Source organism: Apus apus, chromosome 18 (assembly GCF_020740795.1).
Source record: "Apus apus isolate bApuApu2 chromosome 18, bApuApu2.pri.cur, whole genome shotgun sequence".
NCBI classification, from domain to species: domain Eukaryota; kingdom Metazoa; phylum Chordata; class Aves; order Apodiformes; family Apodidae; genus Apus; species Apus apus.
This window is the reverse complement of record NC_067299.1, coordinates 6,222,572-6,246,393: the sequence shown is the minus strand read 5'-3', so window position 1 is coordinate 6,246,393 and position 23,822 is coordinate 6,222,572. Positions and strand designations below refer to the sequence as shown.

The following is a 23,822-nucleotide window of genomic DNA, read 5'->3' as shown; positions in this document are numbered from 1 at the left end:
CGGGCGCGCGCGCGCGCGCGGAGGGCGGGGCGGGGCAGCGCGCAGGCGCGCGGGGGGGGGGGGGGTGGGGCCGGGGCCGGGCGGTGCTCTCGCGAGAGGGGCGGGGCGGGCGGGGCGGCGCGAGGCGCTGCATGTCCTGCCCCGCGGCCCGGCGCGTGCACGTGGGCTCGGCGGGCGGGGGGGCCGGGACGGGACCGGGACCGGGGCCGGGGCTGGGCCGGACCGGAGCGGGGCCGCTCCGGGGCTGCGGCTGCTCCGGACGGGCCGCGCGGGACCGCCTGTAAGTAGCGGCGCGGGTCGGGCGCTGGCGGGGCCCGCGCTGTCAGCCGGCGGGCTCCCCTCCCCTCAGCGCGGCGCGGGGGCTCTGGCCGCGCTGTCCGTCCCGCCCGCCGCTCCTCGGGCCGTGCCCGCCGCGGGAGCCGTTCCGCGGAGCGCAAGGTCAGAGCCGCCGCCCTCGGCCCCCGGCCTGGCCCGGAGGTCACCCCGGCGGGGCCCGGGGCCGGTCCTGCCGGGGGGGGGGGGGGGGCCACCCCCGGCGGGGGGGGGCTGCGAGCAGGGGGGGCCGGAGCCTGCGGCGGGGAACGGGGGCTCCTCTGGGCCCCTCGGCGAAGTAAGTGGCAGCTGGGCAGGTTTCAGTGCCTTTCCATACCTTGTACTACTTATTTCTTACTCCCCAGTAGCAAAGTCAATTAGTGCATCCGTGGGAGAAACAGGCCGGAGGAATTGTGTGAGTCGGTGATGAATGTGATTCATCCCCGCTGCAAACCGTGCTGGGGCTGCTTAGGAGTGAGAGGGAGGGGTGACATGAGTGTTGCAGGCTTGGCAGGAGAGATGAAGATGCCTTGTGTTGTCTCTTGTGTGTCTGGTATGGCAGGGCTTGCTTGTGTTATGGGCAGAGCTGATTAAAACTGTCATTAGCAAACCTCTCATGGATTGCAGTGGCTTCTGTATGTTTGCAGGCCACCACGGACTATAATCAGGAGCAGAATAATTAAGTGATATTGCTGTTGAGGAAATAATGTTTCAGTAGCCTGGCTCCTGGTAGAATACTTCTTGCTTAACTTTTTTTTTTCCTTACTGTTTTATCCTGCTCCTTGAAGCACATTAGACCTAAGTTACTTGTGTTGCAGAATTGGGCAGCTTGATCCATGTCTGGCTAAGTTTGTTATCACAGCTGAGAAAGTTACACCATGAAGCAGGGAGCACAAAATGAGCGAGCATCTTTTTCACGAAAATTGTCTGTAATAGTAGGAAATGGCATCAAAAGCTGCATGTGAGCACAGCCTGTCTGTTAGGGAAGAGTGAGGGGCTGCAGAATGGGGGTAATTCTGACTTTCTGTGCTTCCAGGGTCAGTGGTTGTGCTGGCACCTGCTGAGCATTATCAGAGCCTCTGTGGACTTTGTCTCAGGTGAAAGGAAAGGGCTTGTTGCTGGGGAAAGTGGTAGCAGGAGATGGTAATTTGACTTTCCTCCTGTTTGCTTTGTGCTTGTGAATGATCTACTGAGTTCCAGCCCTGTGTGTGTGTGTACAGCCAAGGAAGAGCACATGGCAGGCTGCAAGGCTGCTGAGGGGAGAGAGGGAGGGAGGGAGGGATGGATGGCTTTCTCCTGGTAGCACATGGATCAGAGCTGTCAGAGCAACTAGGCTGAGCTTGTTCCTCTATCAGCGGTCACTGTGTGACCCAGTTCAGGTCACTTAACCTCTTCACTCTTTAATGAGCTTCCTCTGTAAAGGGTGAAATTCTGTGCAGGCATCTGCTGTGCTACTGTACCTGTCACCTGGTCATCCAAGGTACCTGTGATTCTGAATAAAGGTAGCACAGCTTTGCTGTGTGTATCTTGAAGGCACAGTTTAGTTCTGGATTAATTGCTTTGCTTGCATGTGCTGCCTAGTGCACTGAGGGGAAAGGCAACTTTTTAGTAAGTGAAAAGGAGCAAGGAGCCTGTAGAGCTTGAGTTGTGCTTGATGCTTGCTAGAATCCACCTTATTGCATTGTTTGCTGTCCTGGTGCCACTGTCTGACAGTCCCTCAGCTTCTGTTTCAGTGCTTCATTGAGCTCTTGAAGGACTTTGAAAAGCTCTTGTGGGACTCCAGTGCTGGGGGATTCAGGCAGGTGAATCTCACCACAGTAACAGTATCTCTGCTCTTTGCTCTCAGATTTGAAAGCCGTTGTGGGGTGTGGACAGTGCTGCAGGAACCCGGTTGTGTGTTTTGTAGCTGCTGCTTCCTTAGGTGTCTTCTTAGTGTCACTGAGTTTAGTTTTTGGAGATGCTTTGAGATGCCAAGACTGAAAATTATCACCTGTCTAGAAAGCCTTGGCTTTAACCTAGACATTCCACAGTGCCTGAAATGAGAGGGGGAATTTCCCTCCCTGCCCAGGGTGTGAGGTGAAGGCATCTGCAGTTCAGACCCACCACAATACCTCAGTTCCCAGTTCCTGCAGATTCTCTTGGCAGTTAACTGTGGCAGGAGTTTGTTTGAGGATTGCAGCCAAAGCTCTTCAGAGCAGAAGCAGCTGATTTGCTACATTGAGAGTTTTGTGTTCATTTTGAAAACATTACAGGCTGACTTCAGGGGTATTTGAGAGCAACTGTACTTTTGCAGTAGTAGTTGTCTGAAGAGCATATTGATTTAAAATCAGCATACCCCATTTATCTATGGCTCTCATCTTTCATGTACACTTAACTGGTGAAAAACATTATTTAAGGTATTTCTGGTGTCCAGGGAGACTGTAATAAAGTCAGGATTGGTATCCCAGGTGACCTTATCAGCATCTAGAAGTAAAAAAAGGAGATAATTAAAACATTAATTACTTTTAATGGTTTAATTTTTCAGATCTAATGACTAGCCTTTTTAAAATCCTGTTTTCTAACTACTATGGGTCTGTGGACCACTTAATGCAAATGACTGGTTAAACTTCATGAAGTGATGATTAACTTTGGGCAGCCACTTTCAGATACTTGGAAGAAGCTGTTTTATTCAGCAGGTGCTTTATATTTTGTGGAAATTAAAGCAGTTGAGTTTGCTTCCCATGGGGATTGCTGAAGGTGGAATGTTTGCATGTCAATCACTGCTTTTGCAAGTGATCTCTCTTTGACTGTTTTACTGTGGGGTTGTTTTGTTTGTTTGTTTGTTTTTAAATTGTCCACTGCATGGATTGTGTTTAACTGTGCTACTTCTGCATTTTGTACCCTGGCTGGAAGCTGGCTCTGAATTTATGGGTCCTGTACATTACTATTAGCAGAGTTGAATCTTTCATAAAAGATAATTTAAAATCATTCTTCAGCCAGCAAATCCCTGCTGCAGACCTGAGGTCTGGGTTGCCTTTGACCTCTGCTGCCACCTTACAACGAGGAGGAGAAAGTTACCATGTGCTATGGCTGGTTTTGACTCCCTGGGTATAAATAGCAGCAGTTCCTGGCATAAGCTCATGATCTGCATGTGTCTCTTGTGTCGGGGGCATTAGCTTGGCCTGGGGATAAATCTGTGAATTGGAAACTTGAAGTCTCTGGAACAAGGATTGGAGTATGTATCCCCATAAATCTTAGGGCTGTGATCCTACAGTTTCCCCTTCCTTAGAGAGGAGCCTCTTTTATTATGGGCTTGGTCTTGCATTCCGTTTCACATGGAAATACAGGGTTAGGAAGAATGGTTTTGGTGTCTGGGAAATAAATCTGCACATCTCTCCCCTGAAAGATTTCAGGTTGGATGGAGTGTAGTGTTCTATTTGTTGCCTGGTAAAGAGGATGGGCTCCTGTCTTCTCAGTACCTCTTTGCCATTTGTTTTGTTTCCACCAGCTTGATGTGACTGTAGGAGGGTGACTTAATCTGTCTTGGCTTTGCTTTCTTTTAAGAAAAGGCCTGCCAAAGCTGAGGAAAGGAGGCAGCCTGCAGTCTTTGGGGAAGCAATTCTGTGGACGAGAACAGTCCCCAGCGTCATTTGGGCGAGGGCTTGTAGGTGCTGCTGTAATCCAGATCAAAGTGGAGCCTGTCTCTCTCTGATTAGGTCTCAAATATGTTGTGTAACTTCTTGTAGCAAGTTTGTTAATGCATAGAAGTTATCTTCCTGCTTGTTAAGTCTAAATGACTCTTAGTGAAACCTCTGCTGTTTCTTCCTAGTGCAGATGAATATAGAGGGCCTTTCCCACAGATGCTCTCCCTCTCTGTGCTTCTGCAGCTTCTTCTCAGCAAGCCAAGCTCTGAGCTTCCATCTGAACAGCTCCACTTTTTGCTTTTCTCTGGAAATCTAGTCCAGCTTTTGTTTTGAGAAGCAGTTTATCAAGGTCTCGTTGCTGGAGGAAACCTCCCAGGGAGCAGGTCTTGGTGCTGTGCCCCGTGTACCTCTTTGGTCTCAGGGCTGCAGCTTTACTCGTTGTCTCTTGCAGCAGTATCAGTGTGTTGTGGTGTAAACCTCATCCCTCTGTCTCCTTGAAAATTCAGGTCTGTTTTTTGACTCATGTGCAGAGTATATTGAAAGCCTTTGGTTAGTTTAGTCTCTGCCCTGGGTGTTGTGCATCCCTGTTCTGTGGAAATTGATAAAGACACCAGGCATTTGACTTAGCTGATTGCTTTTAAAGTTCAATTTCTAACCTACACCTGTAGTGAATCCTAAACTATGTTGTCCATAGCAAGGGCTGCATTAGATTTATTGGTGTAGAAGCAAACACTGAACAATAAGTATTGGATGTATTTGTTTTGAAATTCTGCAAAGTAATTTGTTCTTATTCTAACCTGGGTGAAAATGCAGAAAGAATAGAGAATTATAAAACCTGGATATTGGAAGAATGTAATGTATTGGTAGGTTGTAGGGGTAATAAAAGCTGCTTTGCCTGTACCATGGAGGACTGATTCTGTTTAGTCTCTTATGCAAAATGCTTTTAGGAGCTGAATCTGGACTGGTAGGTGTGCTGAAGAGGTAAGGAATTGTTCAGAAAGAATCCCAGTAACTGGTGTCTTAGCCTCTTGGCTGTGAAAGTGGTGTTGGCTCCCTTGCCAGAGCTACCTGTGCAGAGTGAGTTAGCTTGTGTCAGGGGAGTTTCTCTGCAGTGTAAGGCCAGGTGACAATGGAAAGGTGGTTTATGTTCTAAAGTCTTTTGGCTAGCTTCAAGAAGCAGAACATTTGGTCTGGCTCTGCTTCTGGAGTGGACTCCAAAACTGGCAAAAAAAACCCCTGAAAACCTCCACCAAATGTTGAGGAGTAGCCAAGAAAGATAAAGGTGGTATTGGTAAAGTGGTGCAGAAGTGGTTTCTGAAGTTTGCTTCTGTATCTGAGATACCTTTCTGGCAAAGCAGTGAAAAATTGATCTTGCATTCCTCTGTAATAGAGGATTCACTTGGAGACACTGCCTTGGTTGGTGAAACTATAAATAATGAAACAATTGGAGCAGGAAGGTAACAAGATATAAAGTGCCACAAGGAGTTTGATAATCTGATAGGGTTGATGTTAATTAAAAAGTGTAACCTGTGGCTTACTGCAGAGCAGGGTGATCAACTTGGGGCCCTGTGTTAAACCAAGAGGCAGTGCAGGTGGTGAAGGCTGCTGTGGTTGGTGTTTGTCTGTATATGAGCTTCCTGGTGATTTCTAAAACATCTATAAAAACACATTACAGCTTGGCTAAGCTGATCTTTTTATTGTAAACCTCTGCTTTTGAGTGTGTAAATGGGAGCTCTTGAGAGTCCTGCTTTGGCCCTAGAAGTGATACTGCTGGAGCTGTGCTGGGCTGCTGCTGGGCTCCCGAGTGGGAGAAAATACACAGAAGCAGCAACTGTAAAATAAAATATTAATAAATCCTGGGCTAACAATGTAGCAGTTTCAGCTGCAAAGGAGGGGAGTGAGCTGTTTTAGGGACACTGGTGATTACACTGAAAGCAGTTTTTATCTTGGAGATAAAAGGCAGCCTGGTGTCAGAGGTGTTTCTTGTTCCAGAGCTCTAGTTTAGCTCTACAACAACCAGCTTTTTCAGCCTTTTACTTATGTCATAATTTATCCCTCTGCAAATGGGACTGTTGGTTCTTCAATATTTCAAGGCTGAGAGGCTTCATTAATAGTTTTCATTCATAGGCTGTTTCTTGAGCTCTGCTGCCCATGTTGACTGGGTTGGGAAGAGGTGGTATCTCTTGGTGCTCTTGTCTCAGTACTGCTGTTTGAAGCAGAAGTTGTTGCAGAGCACTTACCTTTAATTATTTATGTTTAGAGAAACTTACCTGTTCACTTCTTTTTAAAAACAAGTGCCATCCAGTTTGAGATCTTGCTTGCCTGGCTCCTACCTGTCTTTGGATCTTTGTGGCTACTGAGTCATGTTTTCTGAGCTTTCACCTATGGCTGATGTTTGTTTTGATAGTGATAACACAAGTGTATGTCGATTAAGTCTTTCTATGTCTGTTTCTGTGCAGTAATTTCTCTTATTTTTATCTTAATGTTAGGCCCTCCAGTTCTTCATGCTTTTGTCAACTTCTCTTCTTATGCCTCCTGCAAGGCAGAGCATGTGCTACTGGTTATTTTTAGCATGGAAAATTTTAAGAGCCCACGTGGTCCCATTTAGTTTGAACTGTGCCAGCCTTGTGCAGTTCTCTTTCACCCAGATAGTATTTATTTCCCGAGTGCTGTATTGCTAACTAAAGAGTTTGTAGGGAGGCATCCTGGGCTTGCTGTTGAAGCTGCTTTTCCAACTTAGCTGCCTGCTTGTTTGCCCTGTGATCCTTCAGGACAGTCTTTAGTTCCAGCCTTGTTTTCTAGTGCTCTTTGGGTCTGGAGGTGTAACCTCTTAGGTGCTGGGGCAGAAGGGGAGTATTGGAGGGGACTAGCAGCACTCTGGTGTCTGTCCCTGCAGAGCATGGGGCTCAGCCACTTGGGAATTGTCCTTGACTCTCGTGCTGTAGAGACCTGAAGCTGCTTGCCCTCAGAACAGAGCTTCTTGTGCACAGAAAGCCCTGAAAATCTGGAGTGAGTGCTTGTTGAACTCTCCTCTTGGACCTTGAGAATGAATTATCTGTCTTCTCTGTGAGCCTGGTGCAAACATTTCTAACCTTATAAGGATGTGTGTACTTAAGGGTTGTTTGTCCTGGCTAGGGAAACAAGGTGGCTTAAAGCTTTTCTGGGACCCTAATGTGAATAAGTGGAATAAGTTGACTGTCCTTGGCTTTTTTTTTTTAAGCTGGGCGGGCATGTGCATTTGTTCTTGTCCTCATCTCCCTCATCTTTACCAGGAGTTTTCCATAAATCAAGTCAGGATACAGATTTGGAGAGCTGGCTGACCCCTACTGTGTCTCCCCATGGTGTCTTAATCCCATCCTGACCTACTGTGGGGATTATTTAGCAAGTTGGAAAAGTCTCATGTCCTAGCTGTAGCTCTCTGGCCGTGCCTCGCTGTAAGGTGTGACATTTAGACCAGATTCCTGACATGCCAGAAGGAAGTGACTGGTGGTGCAGGGTGAGCATGTACAGTGTGTGAGCTCTGCACTATTTTTGGTGTGGGGCTGCATGAGGCCCTGGACACTTGGAAACAGCTCCAGAGCATCCAGTGCTTCACGCTGGTCCTGGCTTTTTCAAGCTGATCATCTCCGGTCCAAAGCCTCTGGAGCTGCTGTGCTTCCCCAGCTGGCTTCTCCTGCCTGGAGAGTGCAAGGACTCTTGGGCCAGGCTCCCTCCACTTTGGCAGTGCTTAAGGCCATGTGATTTGACAAGTTGCCATTTTCTGTTCTGCTGCTGGCAGGAAAATCCCAGGCTTTCTTCCCTCCGTGTGTTTAAATGCTCCCATTGCCCCTGCAGTCCTGAACTGGCTGTCAGGTTGGCAATGGGGAGAGGGTTCTGTCACTCTTTAACATGTTGGAAAACACATGTGGGCTTTAGGAGCTCTCCTGTGGAGAAATAAAAAGTGTGCCCTGTGTCTTACAACTGTTTGGCTGAGCAGGTTAAAAAGCAGCCATCTCCCAGGCATCGCATCAAAAGGGGTGTTGTGACCGGCATGTTAAAATCAGGCCACCAAAGTCTTCTGATCATGTTTATGTAAGGAGAGGTGTTTGTTGGTGTTAAGCTGTCCCCTCACCACCCCAGTGCTTTAGGATGTCGCTGGCATCTTGTGCAGAGCAACTGCCTTTTGTCCCTTTCTCCTTGATGGAAGGATGTGGAATTCCTACTAAAGACAATCACTGACCGGATAATGCAGCTCTTGCTGAAACTAGTCAAATCAAAACCATGAAATGGAGTAAGCTTTGCAAGGAGCATTCAGCTAATCCACCAGTCCCCACTGACCTAAATATTACAGAAGAGTTAAGATTTTAATCTTAAATTATACTAATGCTTAAGATTACTCCTTAGAACTGTTTTGTCTGCCAGGCTTCAGGACAGGCCTGTCCCTCTTTGGGGCATCCTGCTACTGTCTTCCTGCACTGGAGAATTGTGTGGGACTGTTGTTGGTGCAGTTGGTGCAACTTAATAAGGAATTGGATAATAATAGGACTCTCTGTTTAATCAGGAAAGCTTGCTGGGAATGGACTTGTGTGAGCTACTTTAATTTGGGTTTGTGGTGTGCTTGTGAGACAGCTTGTAGGGTGGTTCTGCATTAATTACAACAACTTAAACAGGCGGCAGATGAGCACTTGCCTTTGGCTCACAATGTGCCATTGTGCTGGTGAGCATAAATGTGAACCTTTTGTCTTGGGAATGTCCAGGCTTCACCCTTGCCATTTACAAAGTTAAAAGATAAATGTCCAAATTACTGCATAGGTTTGGGGTTTTTTAATTCTAAATCTTAGATGTTGCTGTTAACTGAAAGTTCATCCTCATCAGTGAGCCCTGCTCCCTGACTGCATAAAAGCAGCTGGAAGTAACTTGGATTTAGAAGGTACCAGATATGAATGTCCAATAAACACAATCTAGTTTTCTGTATAAAACAACATAAATACCTCATCTGTGATATCCTGGAGATGTTACTGGATTTCTTAAATCATATCTAGAGCTGACCTTTGATTTAGGATTGAGCAAGAAGTTTTCTAGTAGCTGTTTCTGCCATTCATTTATTTACTTGCCTCGGTCATAAGTGCCCTGGTGAACAGTACAGGAGCAAGGCTGGTATCCAAGCTAACTTGGAAATAAAGCTGTGTGTTTGTTCCTGTGGGATGGGAGGGTGTGGCTGGAGGAGGTGAGAAATCTGGAGTGAATGTTAAATTATCAAAGGCTTGGATGCTCAGTCTGAGCCTGAGGGAGGCATGTTTTTGTCCCTCAGCTAGAGGTAATCAGCTTCTTGTGAAAATCAAGGCCCCGAAGGAGAATTGTGTTTGGAAGCCCTGGTCAGAACTCTTGCTCTGATAACAATTTTTTTTTTTCTGGTTGAGACAGACTAAGCACAGTCAACAGACAGACTTGATTGTCTTCTCTTATCCAAGAAATATTAGGTTTATAAAGAGGAACTAGATAATGCTCTTTCCCAGTAGGCGGTTCCCAGTTCTAGGACTTTGCTATCTCCTGAAAACAGTCTTTATTTTGGTTGCTCATTGGCAAAAGTCTTGAGACCTGTTTGGAGAAAAGTATGTCGTGTGTAAGCATCCTCAGGCACGTGGTGTTTTGCTTTAATTCCTGTTCAGTGATAATATAAACTGTAAGTGCTTGGCAGCAAGGCTGTTTTGGGGACATGGATAACTGTTTAGCTTTGTGTTCCAGCTGTAGATCTTCCTTAAGGAAAAGGAAAGGCATGTCAGCCCTGCCCTGTATAACCCAGGTGGGACTTGGCAATGGAGGAACATGACTGGGACATGGGTCTTGGTGTTGTCCAGGCAGGGTTCACACACTTTTTAGGGTAAAAGAGACAGATTTCAACTCTAGAAAGCTAGAGGAGCAGCAGCTGCCAGTGTAGTAAATGCAGATGTAGAACAAACTTTGGAGCTAGGTTCCTGAGGAGTAATGTTATTACCCAGATGATTTTTTGCTGGACAAATACCTCTCTGGGGAGACCTCATAGCGGCTTTCCACTATCTGAAGGGGCTACAGGAAAGCTGGGGAGGGACTTTTTACTAGGGCTTGTAGTGAGAGGATGAGGGGTAGTGGATTAAAATAGGAAGGGGGGAGATTTAGGTTAGACATCAGGAAGAAATTCTTCCCTGTGAGGGTGGTGAGACACTGGCCCAGGTTGTCCAGAGAAGCTGTGGCTGTCCCATCCCTGGCAGTGTTGAAGGGCAGGTTGGATGGGGCTTGGAGCAGCCTGGGCTGGTGGGAGGTGTCCCTGCCCGTGCAGGGGGATTGGGACTGGATGATCTTGAAGGTCCCTTCCCACTCAAAACATTCTTTGATTACAAGGTGTTATAGCCTATTTTCCATCTTCACTACTGAAATCTTTTGGAGGGAGTTCTGGTTATTGGGAGACACGTGCTTCATCAGGCTGTAGTTGCTCTTTGTTTTGGAGTTTCTACACTGTGTGTGTTGCAGTAAAAGGAGTAGCTGTGGTTGCTGTTTAGCTTCTACTTAACTGCAGAGCTCTGTCGTGCGCCTGCACTGCAGCCTCCTGCAGTGCTGCTGGGGACGAGGATGTTTGCAAAGCACTTCACCTTCAGTGAGTTGTTGTGTTGTAGAGAAGTGTGTGTTGTCAGCCTAGGAGACTCTCAGGAATGTGATGCTGCAGAGTATCGAGTGTGTCCTGGCATGCTTGTGGTCCAGCTGTGTTGTGAACCCAGCCTGGTGCTGGAGAAACTTGCACTGCTGGATGCCGTGCTGGTGTGTAGCACAGACCTGCCAAGGTGAGGCAGGAGAAATAGGGCAAATTGGTTTGAGTGTAAAGGTGAGGTGAAATTGCTGAGTATAATGTTGAGAAATGTCCAGATATCTCTCGTCTTAGGTGAGAATCTTGTTTTGTGGTCTGCTGGTTAAGCAGAGATGTGAATGTAAAGAGCAGCTGGAAAACAAGCCTGTTCATGCTCACAGAAATCCCTCAAAGCATTCATGAAACTTTAGCCTTCCTTTTACCTTCCCTGTGACTATTCTAACATGGTTTCTCTTTCACCTTCTAGGTAATTGCTGAGGCTCTGTAAAATGGCTTTACGCTTCCGCAGCGTCCTCCCATACGCCATACCTGGAGTGCTGGCGCTTCTTGGCTACTGGTGGATCTATTCCCGTAGAAAAAAACATGCCAGCTCTCCCAGCAAACAAGCAACAGCCATCGAAGAAGAGCAGCAGGAAGAAGTGCGAGAGAATGGTTCATCACCCAAAGCAGCAGCATGTGTTCCTCAAAGACGGCCTCTCTCCTCGGAAGAGGGATGCCCAGAAAACAAACCCTCGACCTCCCTGCTCTCAGCGGGGTTGACGACGCCCTCTCTTCTGTGTCACACTCACGAGAGGCCAGATCTCTCACAGGACCTTCCAGGCCTGTCAGTAACTACAGTTCAGCCCAGCACCCTTGAGGACGACAGTGAAAAACTAGAAACGATAGGATCTCGAGATGAAAGCAGAGCTGCTGCTGGTGTTTCTCCCCTTCTGATCTCCAAGAGCGGGCGGTGTCGCAGCGGTGCTGCTGTCAGCCTTGCACGGGATTCAGGCCCTCGTGCAAACCAACATCAGTGGCCAACAGCATCAGTGACACTGACACAGGAGTCTTTGGGAATCACGGAGAAGATCAGCAATGCAGAGCAGTCAGATGAGTCTTCATTTAAGCCCCCTAAGGAAAGCCAGGTGCCAGACATTGTGCTGTCAGATACTGGCTCTGTGACCGCCCCCGGCTTGGGATTAGAGAAGGAAGCCAATACCCCACAAGCCTTTCTCAGTAATGAAGTTGAAGTTGTATCAAGTCACAAGGATTCTGCAGTGAGCATGTTACCAGATAGTTTGGGGTCTGCCTGTTTGGAGCAGTCCAGGAAAGAAGAGATGTCTGAATCAATTGCCAGAACTGTACCTGTATGTCAGAAGAAGGACACGCAGCTGAAAGGACATGAATTGGAAAGAGACAACGTGGGAGGAGTGAGTTTGGACAAAGAAGAAGTTGAGAAAATTGAGCAAGTAGCAATACAGATAATTTCCAAGGTTATTTTGGCAGCAACTGAGGAAGTGCTGTCTGGTTCTACAAGTGATGTGCCCACTTGGATCTGCCAGACTGCTGCCAGCCAAGTTGAGAGACCTCTGGAGATGGCAAACCGTGTTCCCTCTGATCAGATGCTTGTGGAGGAGGCTCCAGCAGCTGGTCAGAACGTTGCTGTGAAGAGTGATGCTGCAGTACCAACATCCCTGCAGACAGAGGAGCAGGATCAGAGTGTGACAGACTCCAGCTGTCTCTCACATGGCTGCTTTTCCTGCCCTGTTCAGGGGGACACAAAAGACTGTCAGATGAAGAGCTGTTCGTGCAGTGGGGAAGTGCTGTCTGGTTCTGCAAGTGACGTGTCCACTCAGATCTGCCAGGCTGCTGCCAGCCGAGCTGAGAGGCCTCTGAAGGCAGCAAGTGTTGTTTCCTCTGATCAGGTGCTTGTGGAGGAAGCTGCAGGAACAGAGGAGAACGTTGCTGTGAAGAGTGATGCTGCAAGAATGATATCCCTGCAGACAGAGGAGCGGGATCAGAGTGTGACAGGCTCCAGCTGTTCCTCACACGGCTGCTTCTCCTGCCCTGTTCAGAGAGACACAAAAGACTGTCGGAGGAAGAGCCATGTGTGCAGTGGGTCCCAAGGAGTTGATCAGACTCCTGTGAAAAACCATCGAGGGCCACTGGACAAGTCAGCTTTGGTTATGGAGGACTCTGGGTGCAGCACGTATGTATCTGAAGGTGGGTCAAGGGTGGAGGACCCACTGCAGAACACAACGCTGTCTGTCACATCAGGCCAGCATTCGGACTCGCTGAGCTTATCTACAAGCCAAGACACATCTGCTGAGCAGAGCTCAGAACCAAGTGAAGAACCTGCTCTGAAGCTACCTGAAGGCAGCCAAGTGCCATACAGTAATGGGACACTGGAAGAGGATGGTCCAGATTTGCATCATGAATGTAGCAGGGCACCAGAGACGGATGGAGACCACTCGGGAGGTAAGGGTTTGGAAAATCCTCCTACAAAAACATGGTGAACAAGCATTTTATGTTCTGTAACCCTTCGGCTTCAGAACATGTTCAGGTAAATCCTCTTTATGTTTAACTTCCCCAGCAGATGTATATTTAGCCCTCATGTGCAGGTAGGTATGCATTTGCTGTCAGAATTCCCATCTCTGTAGGCTCCAGTGTTAGCTGGGTGATCCTCAGGGTATTCTGCAAAGGGGAGAACAGGCTGGTCCCTGGTTCCCTTCCACAAACCTTAATGTCTAAAGCTGAGCAGGTAGCCCACTGGAATGGACAGTGTCTGGATGTAGGCCAGGCTGTTGAACACCTGCTAGTAGAAACGGTTTTCGCCCAGTTCAGGCTCTGCTAAGTGGTGGGTTCTTACCTGTGTTTATGGGTTGCTGCTGGAAGGAAGTTGTAAGGCAGGTTTCTGAGGTGCTGCTGGATGAAGTGCTTGGCTGGATTCTGATACAATCAGTTGGTTGCAGACCAATTATCCTGAAGCCTTTTTGCTTAGAAGGTTAGGTATGTGCCAAGAAATCCCAACAGGGAGCAATGTTCGTGGAGTTTCCCCATCTGTCACTATGTTGCTTAGGCCTTCTAGATCCTGGATAATGTGTGCCTGGCAGAGTACAAAGCTGAGCACATGTTAGCCCTTGTGACCTTGGGGATGGATGTTAAAATCCTTTATAGGGCCCTGTGGTGCCAACAACCCTTGATGACAGGATGTGTTTTGTAATTGCTACAAAGTAGCAGGAACACTGCTTGTTGCCAGACATGGGGATTGAGTTTGCCAACAATTAAGGATTAAACCCACAAAACATTTTCACTAGTGAGAGTAACCACAGGAAGAAAATGGTTCTGACTTGTTGTGAACACTGGTATGATGAGAAAGTACAAGAGTGTGTTGTGGAGCCTGGTGGTGACAAGGGCTGAGAGCTCTGCAGTGAGGCAGCTGAAGGGTAGGGAGATTGGATAAAGCAGGTAAAGTTGACACTGTGTCTATGTTGGATAGAAGGTCCTACAGCCAACCTTCACCCCCAAGCTGTGAGACCAAATCTTCATCTTTGCCTAGGAAGTCTGTGGCAAACAGCTGCACTGTCTGTATTTGGCTTTCTGTGCATCTGTGCTGTGTTCCTAGCTAAGATGTGGCGAATGTGAAGCAGCTGTTGGGTTATTTTTCTCTTTGGTCTTGCACTGGATAGTCTGGATACTTGCAAGCAGCTGAGGATCTTCATGCTGCTGCTGCTTAATCTAGAGGAAGGATCAACATGACTGTATCTGGAATCTGACCAGAGCGAGCTGTTTGAGTTAGTCCACTTCCCAAGTAGAAATGTTCCTGGTATCAGCTGGTGGTTTGGGAACAAAATGTAGCTCAGCTCTAGCACCTTGTTTCTTTGAGCATATGACAGATTTGGGCAAGAGGCAATTCCTACCGCTGGCAGCGAGCACGCCAGACAGTCAGGTCTCTGTGCAACCCATGTTGGGTCAGGAACATGCAAAGAGCAGATGAGAGGTGGCATGTCCCTCCCTGTGTGCTGAACTCCTGTTGAAGCCCTGGGGAAAATGCAAAATACCTGCAGCAGCTCAGTCTTGAGGATAGCATAGCTCTCATTCAGCTGGAAACTTTGACTTCTGGTGTCTCTGCTGCTGTGTAAGGTGTCACCATGTGTGAAGGGCTCCTGCTGAGCTCTAGCCCCCTCCTTTAGCATTCTCAGAAGCTGTGCAAGTTTTTCTCCAGGAGTGAAAGGAAACTTTGAGTAGGCTGTGTGTGGCAGGGCTTGACCCTTTTTTGAAATGCCAGAGAACATGACACAGGAACATCCCAACATTGCCCCACCGGAAGAGCTAAATGTAACCTCTATGTGAAATTGTTTTCATGGCCTTGTGTCTGGTAGCTGGATTGTGTGGGTTGTCTGAATGCTGACACGTGTGCATGTCTTGTAGGTTCAGATATAAATAGCGTGGATTTTGTGGACAGTGGCTGTGCCATGAGGAAGACAGTGACTCGGCGGAACTCTAAGCTAGGAGGAGAACCCAGCAAGTCCGACTTCGTTATCTGGGAAATAGAGGTCCCCAAGGTAACCATCTGCTGGCCTGCTCGTGCCTCCTGCCCTCTACACAGCCATCTCCTGGTTCTTCCAGTCTTCTGCTGGCTCATGGCCATCCCAGGGAGATCAACAACAAATCAATGAGTTTTTAGGCGTTTAGCTCCCATTAGGACTTGACAGGAGTGACGAGCTGCAAATGAGAGGCATGTCAGGGCTGGGCCCAGGGTAACACTGGTTGTTTGACTTATTACTCTCCATTGTCTTCCACCCCAGTCTTAGTCTGATGCTTTGAAAGTGTTCAGAAGGCTTTGATTGTACGCAGTTATTAAGAGCAGGTGATGAAATATTTTTTTTCTTTCCACTATGTAGGAGGGTAACATTTCACTTGCCTGTCCAAACCTTTCCTCAAGCTGAATGCTCATATGAGCTCTCCTGTGGAGCTGCTGCATCTCTGTCTTTATGGGGAACTTTCTTTTTGGTTGACAGAGATTGTGGTTTTTAAGGCTGTATCCATACCTTATTCCCTGCTTTTTATATGCACAACCACGTGTGGCTGCTCTTGCAGTTCTGCTTCTCAACAGAGTTGGATAGCAACAGCCAGTGAGGTGAGACAGCAGCTCCCAGCAGGGTGAGCACTTGGGCCACATCAGCCCAGTTGTGACATGCAGCACATGTTTTAATGCATCAGTAAAACATAGGTTAAGGAAGCAGTTCCACAGTAGAAAACTCTTTCAGTAGTTAGTGAAGACAGACACTCACTTTTCTTCAAGTAGCTCGCTTGACCTTGTATGGTCCATACTGAGTCAGGCCAGCCCTTCTGCTCTGGTGTCTGGTCTCTGACAGTAATTGACAGGTGCCTGTGGGAGAGGGGCAGTGACAGGACTTGCACAGACATCTCTTCACCACCCTGCACAGCTGCCATGGACTCTAAATTTTGAGGGGTATGATAGTCTTGTTTACTCTTCTGGGAATTTGCTGCTCCCTTTCTAATCTAATTAGCTAATATAATTTGTTTAAAAATCACTAAAACTCAGTATTTTGTATTGGAATGGAAAATGCATGTAACTTGCTTTAAAACAGGAAACAGTGGTGGGAGATTGGAAGAGGATGTGATTCTCAGAATCACAGAATTGGTCTGGTTGGAAAAGACCTCTAAGGTCATCAAGTCCAGTCATAAAATGACTCTACCAACCATTAACCCCACTCTACCAAGTTTAGTGCTTCAACCATGTCCCTCAGCACCGCATCTATGTGTCTTTTAAACTCCTTCAGGAGTAATGATTCAGCCACCTCCCTGGGCAGGCTCTTCCAGTGATCTTACTGGTCTGTAGGAAGCCAAGCCTTTACCAGGCCTGGTTTTGTCCTGTTGTGTCTTTTTGTTGTTCTACAAGAGATGAAGATGGACCTATCAATACCAATCTGTAGTTACCTTCACTCCTTACAGACCAGCTGAGCTCTGCCCTGGTCCAGTACTGCCTTCTATTTATCCTGCCTGGCTCTGCACTACAGGAACTGGCAATGTGGGTGAAATAAACCACAGAAACACTGCTGTATGATCTATGTCTCTCTTCCTGACTGTTGCTTCCTTGTCTCTTCCATATAGGAGCTAGTTGGCCGCTTGATTGGCAAGCAAGGAAGATTTATGAGCTTCTTGAGGCAAGCGTCTGGTGCCAAAATCTATGTTGCAACACTGCCTTATTTCCGTGACTCCCAAGTCTGTCACATTGAAGGTAAGTGGAATGTCTCTTTATTCATGATCTAATATGTAGCTTGTGGGCCTTAATTAGCTGGGCAAGGAGTTTAAACAGATTTAGTGGCTTTGTGAGTCCAGTGCTTTACAGAGCTTTTCTGCTCCGCGCTGTTATGGTAGAGGTTTGTGCCAAGTCACCTGTGCCTTGGCATTCAAGAGGTGAGAATGCATTTCAGCATCTTTGGCTGCTGTAGTTTAACCAACACCTTTACAGGATGACTTCAGGCTTGGAGGAGCAGCTGTGGGGTGTGTATCAGCAAATGTAGTTCTGCCTGTGAAGGATGTTAGATTAATTGTGGCTGAAAAGTTGTGTGAATTTGCTTCATACTGGAGGCTAAAGCTCTTTGAAGCTGGGGCCTGGTGGTCTGACTTACTCATGTTGGTCTCATACCAGGTTACATGGCCAATCTATTAAAACTGAAGCTGTTGATGTAGCACAGAAGGCTTCTGGTATCTGTATTGCTTCATGGGGAGGGAGTGTCCTCAGCACATCTGTGCAACAGACTTTCAGGGGGATTTTTGTCTTCCAGGCTCCTCTCATCAAGTGGAAAAAGTACTGAGCCTGATTGGCAAGAAATTTAAAGAGCTGTGTCTCACCAACATCTATGCTCTACCTCCACCAACACCACTGACACTTCATTCCCTCCTTATGACTGCCTGGGTAAGCCCCATGCTGCTGGCTGTGCTGGTGTCAGGGTGCAAGGCTGTTGTTGGTTACCACCAGCATAGTGTGCTATAATCCAGGTGGCTGGCTCATAGATGCCCTCAAAGCCAGTTTGGTTTTGTGTGGCTATCTCTTCTCCAACTTATGTAACTGTTACAGGTCAGATTTATCTACCCATTCTTTCACTACTGTTTCCATTCTGCCTGAGCTGAGACCTGTAGAATCATAGAATCCTTTAGATTGGAAAACACCTCCAGGTCCTTTTCCACCAGGCAGATTTCAGCACTCTCCCTCAAGCTGGTAGGGGTTGGTGTGACCCAAGCGCAGGACCTGACCCTTAGCCTTGCTAAATCTCCTGTAATGGGCCTCAGCCTGTCCAGATCCCTCCTGATCCAAAGCAGCCTTTGGAGGTGAAATACCAGAGTGGCAAGGCTTTTCCACCCATGGCTGTGAGCCTCAGGTGGAACGTGGAGTTGCTGTGGATGAAGCTTGTGTTGCAGTGTACACTAAAGGCAGTGTCTTTCCTCCACATCACAGCTGTTCCTCCCAGATGGAGTCACTGTAGAGGTGGTCGTGGCAAACCAAGTGGATGCAGGACACATGTTTCTACAGCAGCACACACATCCCACTTTCCACGTCTTGCGTAGCCTGGACCAGCAGATGTATGCCTGCTATTCTCAACCTGAAATTCCAACCCTGCCAACTCCAGTAGAAGGCAAGTAAATTGGTTGCTCACAAATTGTTCAGTTGAGAAACAACTTCTAGGATCATTCAGAAGCTTTCAGTGGATGAGAATGTAATAGTTCAGTTGTCATTGCATCTTCTAAGTTGCTGCCGGAGTGCAGATGTTGCTCTGCTTTGGCTTACCTACCTCATCCCTGGAGTGCCTCCCCAGCCACTTAGTTGCATGTTGAAATTAGAATGAGATGAAGTCCATCTTGAGTTATTTCTAATCAACTTGGCATCTGGTGCATTTCTGCTGACAAAGTGTGGAACTGCTCCCAAATCTTCATAGGATCATCAGTGCCCGCACATGGTGTGAAGTGTGTCTGTGGCATGGAAGGGGTTATCAGCCCTTCCTTTCCTCTTTGGAGACAGATCTTGGTGTCAGTGACCAAAGCCTGAAAGGGAACTGGATACCTGGGTAGGACAGCATGGAAGTGGCAGAGACTGGAGACTAAAACCCATCTCTCCTGTGTCCCAGCTGCAGGCCTTGTCTGGTGGGGGTGTTGACAGGTGATGGTAGCAGCATCAGAAATGCTGTTGATTCTCAGTAGATAACTGCAGCACTACTGGTGCTTGAAGTGCTGATTTATGGAAATCCACTTATGCTGAGCCTTTCTCCTCTTATGTGTTGCAGTTGGTATTATCTGTGCAGCTCCAGGCCTGGATGGGGCATGGTTACGGGCTCAAGTTATTAGCTACTTCGAAGACACCGGTGAAGTGGAGCTCAGATATGTGGACTATGGAGGATATGACAAAGTCAAGGTCGACACACTCAGACAAATCAGGTCTCTAGCTCCTCTTCCGTGGCCTGAGGCCATATCTGGCTTGAATCTTCATCAGAGGCATCTTTATCGTTTGAATTGCTTATAGGTTTTTCTACAGCCAAAGCAGGAACTGGTAGAAAGGTTTGTCTCAGTGGTGGGTGGGGATTCCTTGGGAGCACAACAAGCTCTTGCAAGGCTTTGAAGGGGAGGGGAGAGGAGATTGCAACTCCTGTCACTTCAGTGTGGAAACTGAGCAAAAGGATGTCTTCACCCCAAAGTGTGGTGAATTGATGAGCTAGGAGTAGGATTCAGATTCTCTATGTCCCAGCCTCATTGCCTGGATAAGCTGTACCAGATGAGGGTTTTTTTTACACAAGCCCATTAGATAACTTGCTTGTGCCCCAGAGATGGAAGAGCATATGAAGGTGGTTTTTGCTGGGAGAATAGTTTGGTTTTTTCATTTTACTGTCATCAATTTTAAACAGAATTCCTGATAGAGCAATTGATTCATCAATTAAAGTATACAAGCATAACCTAAAGCCACGTTCTTATTCTGGTTGCTTCTCTTTTCTTTTAAGGTCTGACTTTTTATCACTACCTTTCCAAGGAGCAGAAGTTTTACTAGACAACGTGGTGCCACTTCCAGGTAATGGAGCTCTCCAGACACTCCTCCTGCAGGTTTAAATGGATGCCAGCTGTGTACAAGCAATGATTCTATCTAAGCTTTCGCCCTCCTGTTGCAAGCACAGCCTCTGGTGTGACTAGAACAAGGATTGGAAAAATCGTATTTTATTCTTCTAAATGTGCTAGCACAGCCTAAGCTGTCAGACTCCAGGGGAAAGGAGATAAATGTCTGGACTCTTTCCTGCATGGAGGAGAGGATGAATTACCCTCCTAAACAGCAAGTAGGCAGGAGTGGCAGGGTATAGATGGAGGAGCTGTAACTACTTTGCTGCTTTCTGTCACAGAGTAGCTGTAAATGCAAACTTAGTTTTTAATCTGCTAGACAAATATCTGATGTTTTCCTACTAAAACTACTGATGTGTATAGTTCAGTTTTCAAAAGACTGCCCTCTGAGCACTGGCAGAAGGTCACTCCTTGCCTAGAAATGCTTCCTGGTTTGCTGTTTTTCTTTCATTCCTAGCAGTGCGCGAGCTGTAAGCTGTGTTGGTGTCCAACAAGTGCCCTTCTGGGGTGGAAGGGGTGGCTGTGGGAGCTCAGGGTCAGGCCAGGTTTCCCCACTAGGGTTTGTGGCTGGCAGGGCCAGGAGGCACAGACCCTGCCAAGACTGTAGGTGCATGCAAGGTTGAAGCTGCTTTTACAGAAGTCAGTGTTTTGGAGATAATCTACCCCCTTCAGTATTTGTGGGGTTGGATGAAGTTCACTTGCTGCTGGAGATGGCCTCAGGGTGGGGAGCACAGAGGAGAAACACTCTTTTCCAGCAATTTGGTAGGGAATCAGCAACTTTCCTTCAAAATGAAAACACTCAAGTGTGGTCTGCAGTGCAGATTGTAGCTGTATTGCCTGAAACACGAGGGTTTCCTGCTGCATGACAGGTGTGGAGTTTGCAGCAGTCCCCGGGGAGGCTGTCCAGGCTGGGACTGGAGCTGCCAGTGCTTGCCCAGGGAGCATTTGGCCCCATTCAGCTGCAGTACCAAAGCTTTTGAGTTCCTCTTGACAGTATTGCCCTCTGTGCAGGGGCAGTAAAGTCCTGACAACCCTGAGCTTAGTTTATTAAGGATCAAAATATGAATGACAGCTTAAAGGTACTGCAAAAGTTTACTTTTCTGTCTTTCAAACCTCCTAATTCATCAGCCACTCATGTTCATGTTCACTTAGCTAGTGGCTTTGGAAAGAAAGCTCCATCCTTCCCTGCAGCACCACCAGGCACGATGCTTGTGTGATCTCCAGCTTAATGGACTGGTTTCAGGAAGTGCCTACAGCAACAGTAGGTGAGGGTTCTCCGACTTAACTTGTGTAGGAGATTAGACAAGATGAGTTTAATAGTCCCTTCTGGGCTTTATAGCCTGTGAATGTCATTTGTTTCCTCCTGCTCTTTTCTTTCCACAGACGAGGATCACTTTTCATCCGAAGCTGATGCTGCTGTTAGTGAGATGACCAGAGGTGCAGTCCTGGTGGCTCAGGTATGTCAGAGCTCTCTGGAAAAGCCTCGTTGGTGACTTGGCTGCTGCTGTTGCCCTCTCTGCCCTATCACACCACACTGTGTGTGTCAAAATCAAAACCCAAGCCAGAGGTTGTGAGCCTGGCTGCTGGGCAGGGTTCTTGTGTCCCAGCTCCTGCTGACAGTAACTACATTCCATCCAACCTACACGAGTTCAAGTGTTGATGATCTGATCTGCAGTGACTGATGCTCACCTTGCATCTTCTGTGGCTCAGACCAGAACTGCTGCCAACTAATGTTTTCCTGTATTTCCAGGTCACAAATTATGACAGTGCAACAGGTCTGCCACTGATACAGCTGTGGAACTTGATGGGAGATGAGGTGTGTATGTTGACATACCTATTTTTTTCAGCACTGTTAGAGTTTATGATTATGCAGACTTTTTATTGTTGATTAGGAACTTGCTGATGTTCCTTGCTAGTGGTTTGTTCACCTTTCTACCTTTTTTTTTTCCCCTCCACCTCCCTTTAGGTGGTGTCAGTAAACAGAACTCTGGTGGAAAGAGGTTTTGCTCAGTGGCTTGACTACTAGCAATGTCCTAGATGCCTCGACAACTCTTTCTGCAGAACAAAACAAGAGAAGAAATCTTGTGTTGCACTGTTACAATTCGGTTTGGCAACCTTTCCCAAGAAAACCTGTTTACACCTGAGTGTGGAGCTGTGGTCCATTGAAACTTGTTTTGCTCAACTGTTACCATTTCACTAGAAGCACATACCTCATCTCAGTGAAAGGCGGGGTGTTCAAAGCCATAATGACAGATACTGTAGCTTTAAAGCAAAAAATCCTCCCTGGCCTCTGCTCAAAAGTTGAATGGAAAAGGCCTGAAAACCTTGGGGCTTGCTGGAAACTGGCAAATGTCCCCAAATTGTCACCTGTGGTTGTGTTGTTTGATATGTAAAATGCCCCATGAACTTGGTGTCTGCTTTTCCTAAAAGTCACATTGATTGATTGTCCTTTTTTTTTTTAACAGGCTCTGCCTATGAAATCAAGGAATTTCATGTTCAGTTATGGATTTTGTCTGTATTGTGCCACTAACCTGCACAAACAGCATTCATCTTGTCTTTCCTGTGCCAGGAGGTGAATGAATTGCATTTGTTGCACTTAGAGTGGCACATGTCTCACTGCAGTCATGGTTTTTAGGCTTGATATGCTTAAGGAGGCAAAGCTTCTCTGTGCAGATGCTCAAAGTGCAGGATATATTACCACTACAATTTTTGCTCTAAAATGTCATGTATTTAAAGAAAAGACCTGATTGCCAAGCCCAATTGTAGTTTATATTTTTCTAGCTGTGCAAATCTGTAAATATATATAAAAAAAATTGTAATATTTTGTACAAGAGAAAAAAAACACTGGAAACAAAGGGAACTTTACTGAAACTTTTTCACACCAAAATGTCCTATGTAGGTAGAACTGGTTTGGAGTGCATTAGGGTAGCCAGCATATTTGGAGCCTCTGGATGTTGGGAGTGTTTCAGCTCTGCTGTATACAGGATTAGCATTCCCTTAGATTGTTGTCTGGTTTGAATTGTGATCACTGCATTCTTTGCTATGTTGCTGTACAGATCTGTTTAAAAAAAAAAGTAACAACTTGGCATTAATTTGCAGTGGTGTTCTCTCTCAATTTATTTATTTTTTTTTTTGCTCCTTTTTAGATTTCTCTCTCATTTAAAAATTTTGCTCAAGTAATTTAAGCTGACTTAATACTCTTAAACACAGGCCCTCTAATGTATATCATTTTAGATATGTATTGAGCTGGGATTTATTGCTGGCAGAGAAGATACTTGCCAGGAAAATGTTGATGTAGTCAGTCCTCAGAAGTTTTTTCAGGTGGATCCAAGGATGTCCTTACATCCTATGAGCTAACATGTCAGTGCATCACATGTTTGGGTAGTTGCCTACAAAAGCATTTGGTCCAATCCCTTCTTATATGGTATGGTTGGTTCTTTTTTTTTTTCTCTCCTGTTTGGCACTTCTGATTTAATGTTCATGTTTGCAGTAACATCCAATGAAAACTAAATTTGGTGACTCAGTTAAATCTATAAAACATATATCCTCTTGGAATGTTTCTTTCCATTTCAATTAAAGCTCGAATTTTAAGCCATCTTAATCAAACTGTGATGACTAAGAGCCTTCATTTCCTGACCTCCTGCCATGTAGGGCTGGGAAGGGAGCTCAGTGGGATAAGCAGGGGAGGTAAGATCCTGATGGCTTTTCAACAGATTCAGGAAGGTCCAGCTTCAAATCTCTCAGGGTTTCTTTTACTTCCAGTTGAAAACTGGGTGTATTTTTATGATGAATTACTTATTAGAAAGCCTTGAAAGTTTGACAATGTCCATTCTTCTCACCCCAGGAAGGAGGGCTTCACTTCACAGGGTTTCCGAATCCTTGCTAGCCTCCAGTATCTGCTGAGGGAAGGCTTTCACCATCAGACATCATCTCCCAGGTAGAAATTGGGTAGCTGGCTTCTTGCAGGGTGGGTGGTCAGCACATTCCTGGTACCCTGGTGCAGAGCTGTTCCAAACCCCCTGCCAGTTCTGTTTCCCTGAACAGAGTTTCTTCCTGAGAGGAGGAAAAAGCTGTCATGTGGCTGTGAGGGGGGTTGTCTGTCCTTCAGCTCTGTGGCTTCAGTGGCTTGGCAGCCTGTCCACATTATGGACAAGGGTGAACAGCTTTGCTGGGATGGAGTGGAG

General features: G+C 46.8%; 1 protein-coding gene across 1 annotated transcript; it reads left to right on the top strand.

Annotated features, from left to right (window-relative positions):
• Window positions 1–200: 200 nt before the first annotated feature.
• AKAP1 (A-kinase anchoring protein 1) lies at window positions 201–23,244 on the top strand. Its single transcript, XM_051635685.1, has 11 exons — window positions 201–280; window positions 11,000–12,990; window positions 14,944–15,077; window positions 16,651–16,777; window positions 17,328–17,458; window positions 17,999–18,176; window positions 18,822–18,972; window positions 19,530–19,597; window positions 21,022–21,095; window positions 21,389–21,454; window positions 21,605–23,244. Exons 2-11 carry the CDS (start codon window positions 11,022–11,024, stop codon window positions 21,662–21,664), a joined length of 2,958 nt encoding a protein of 985 aa, XP_051491645.1. The 5' UTR covers window positions 201–280; window positions 11,000–11,021; the 3' UTR covers window positions 21,665–23,244.
• Window positions 23,245–23,822: the final 578 nt, after the last annotated feature.

Coding starts and splice junctions, on each gene's coding strand:
- AKAP1 (XM_051635685.1), top strand. CDS start 11,022: ATGGCTTTACGCTTCCGCAGCGTCCTCCCATACGCCATACCTGGAGTG. Junction 16,778..17,327: donor CCAAGTCTGTCACATTGAAG/GTAAGTGGAATG, acceptor TTTGTCTTCCAG/GCTCCTCTCATCAAGTGGAA. Junction 21,455..21,604: donor GGAACTTGATGGGAGATGAG/GTGTGTATGTTG, acceptor ACCTCCCTTTAG/GTGGTGTCAGTAAACAGAAC.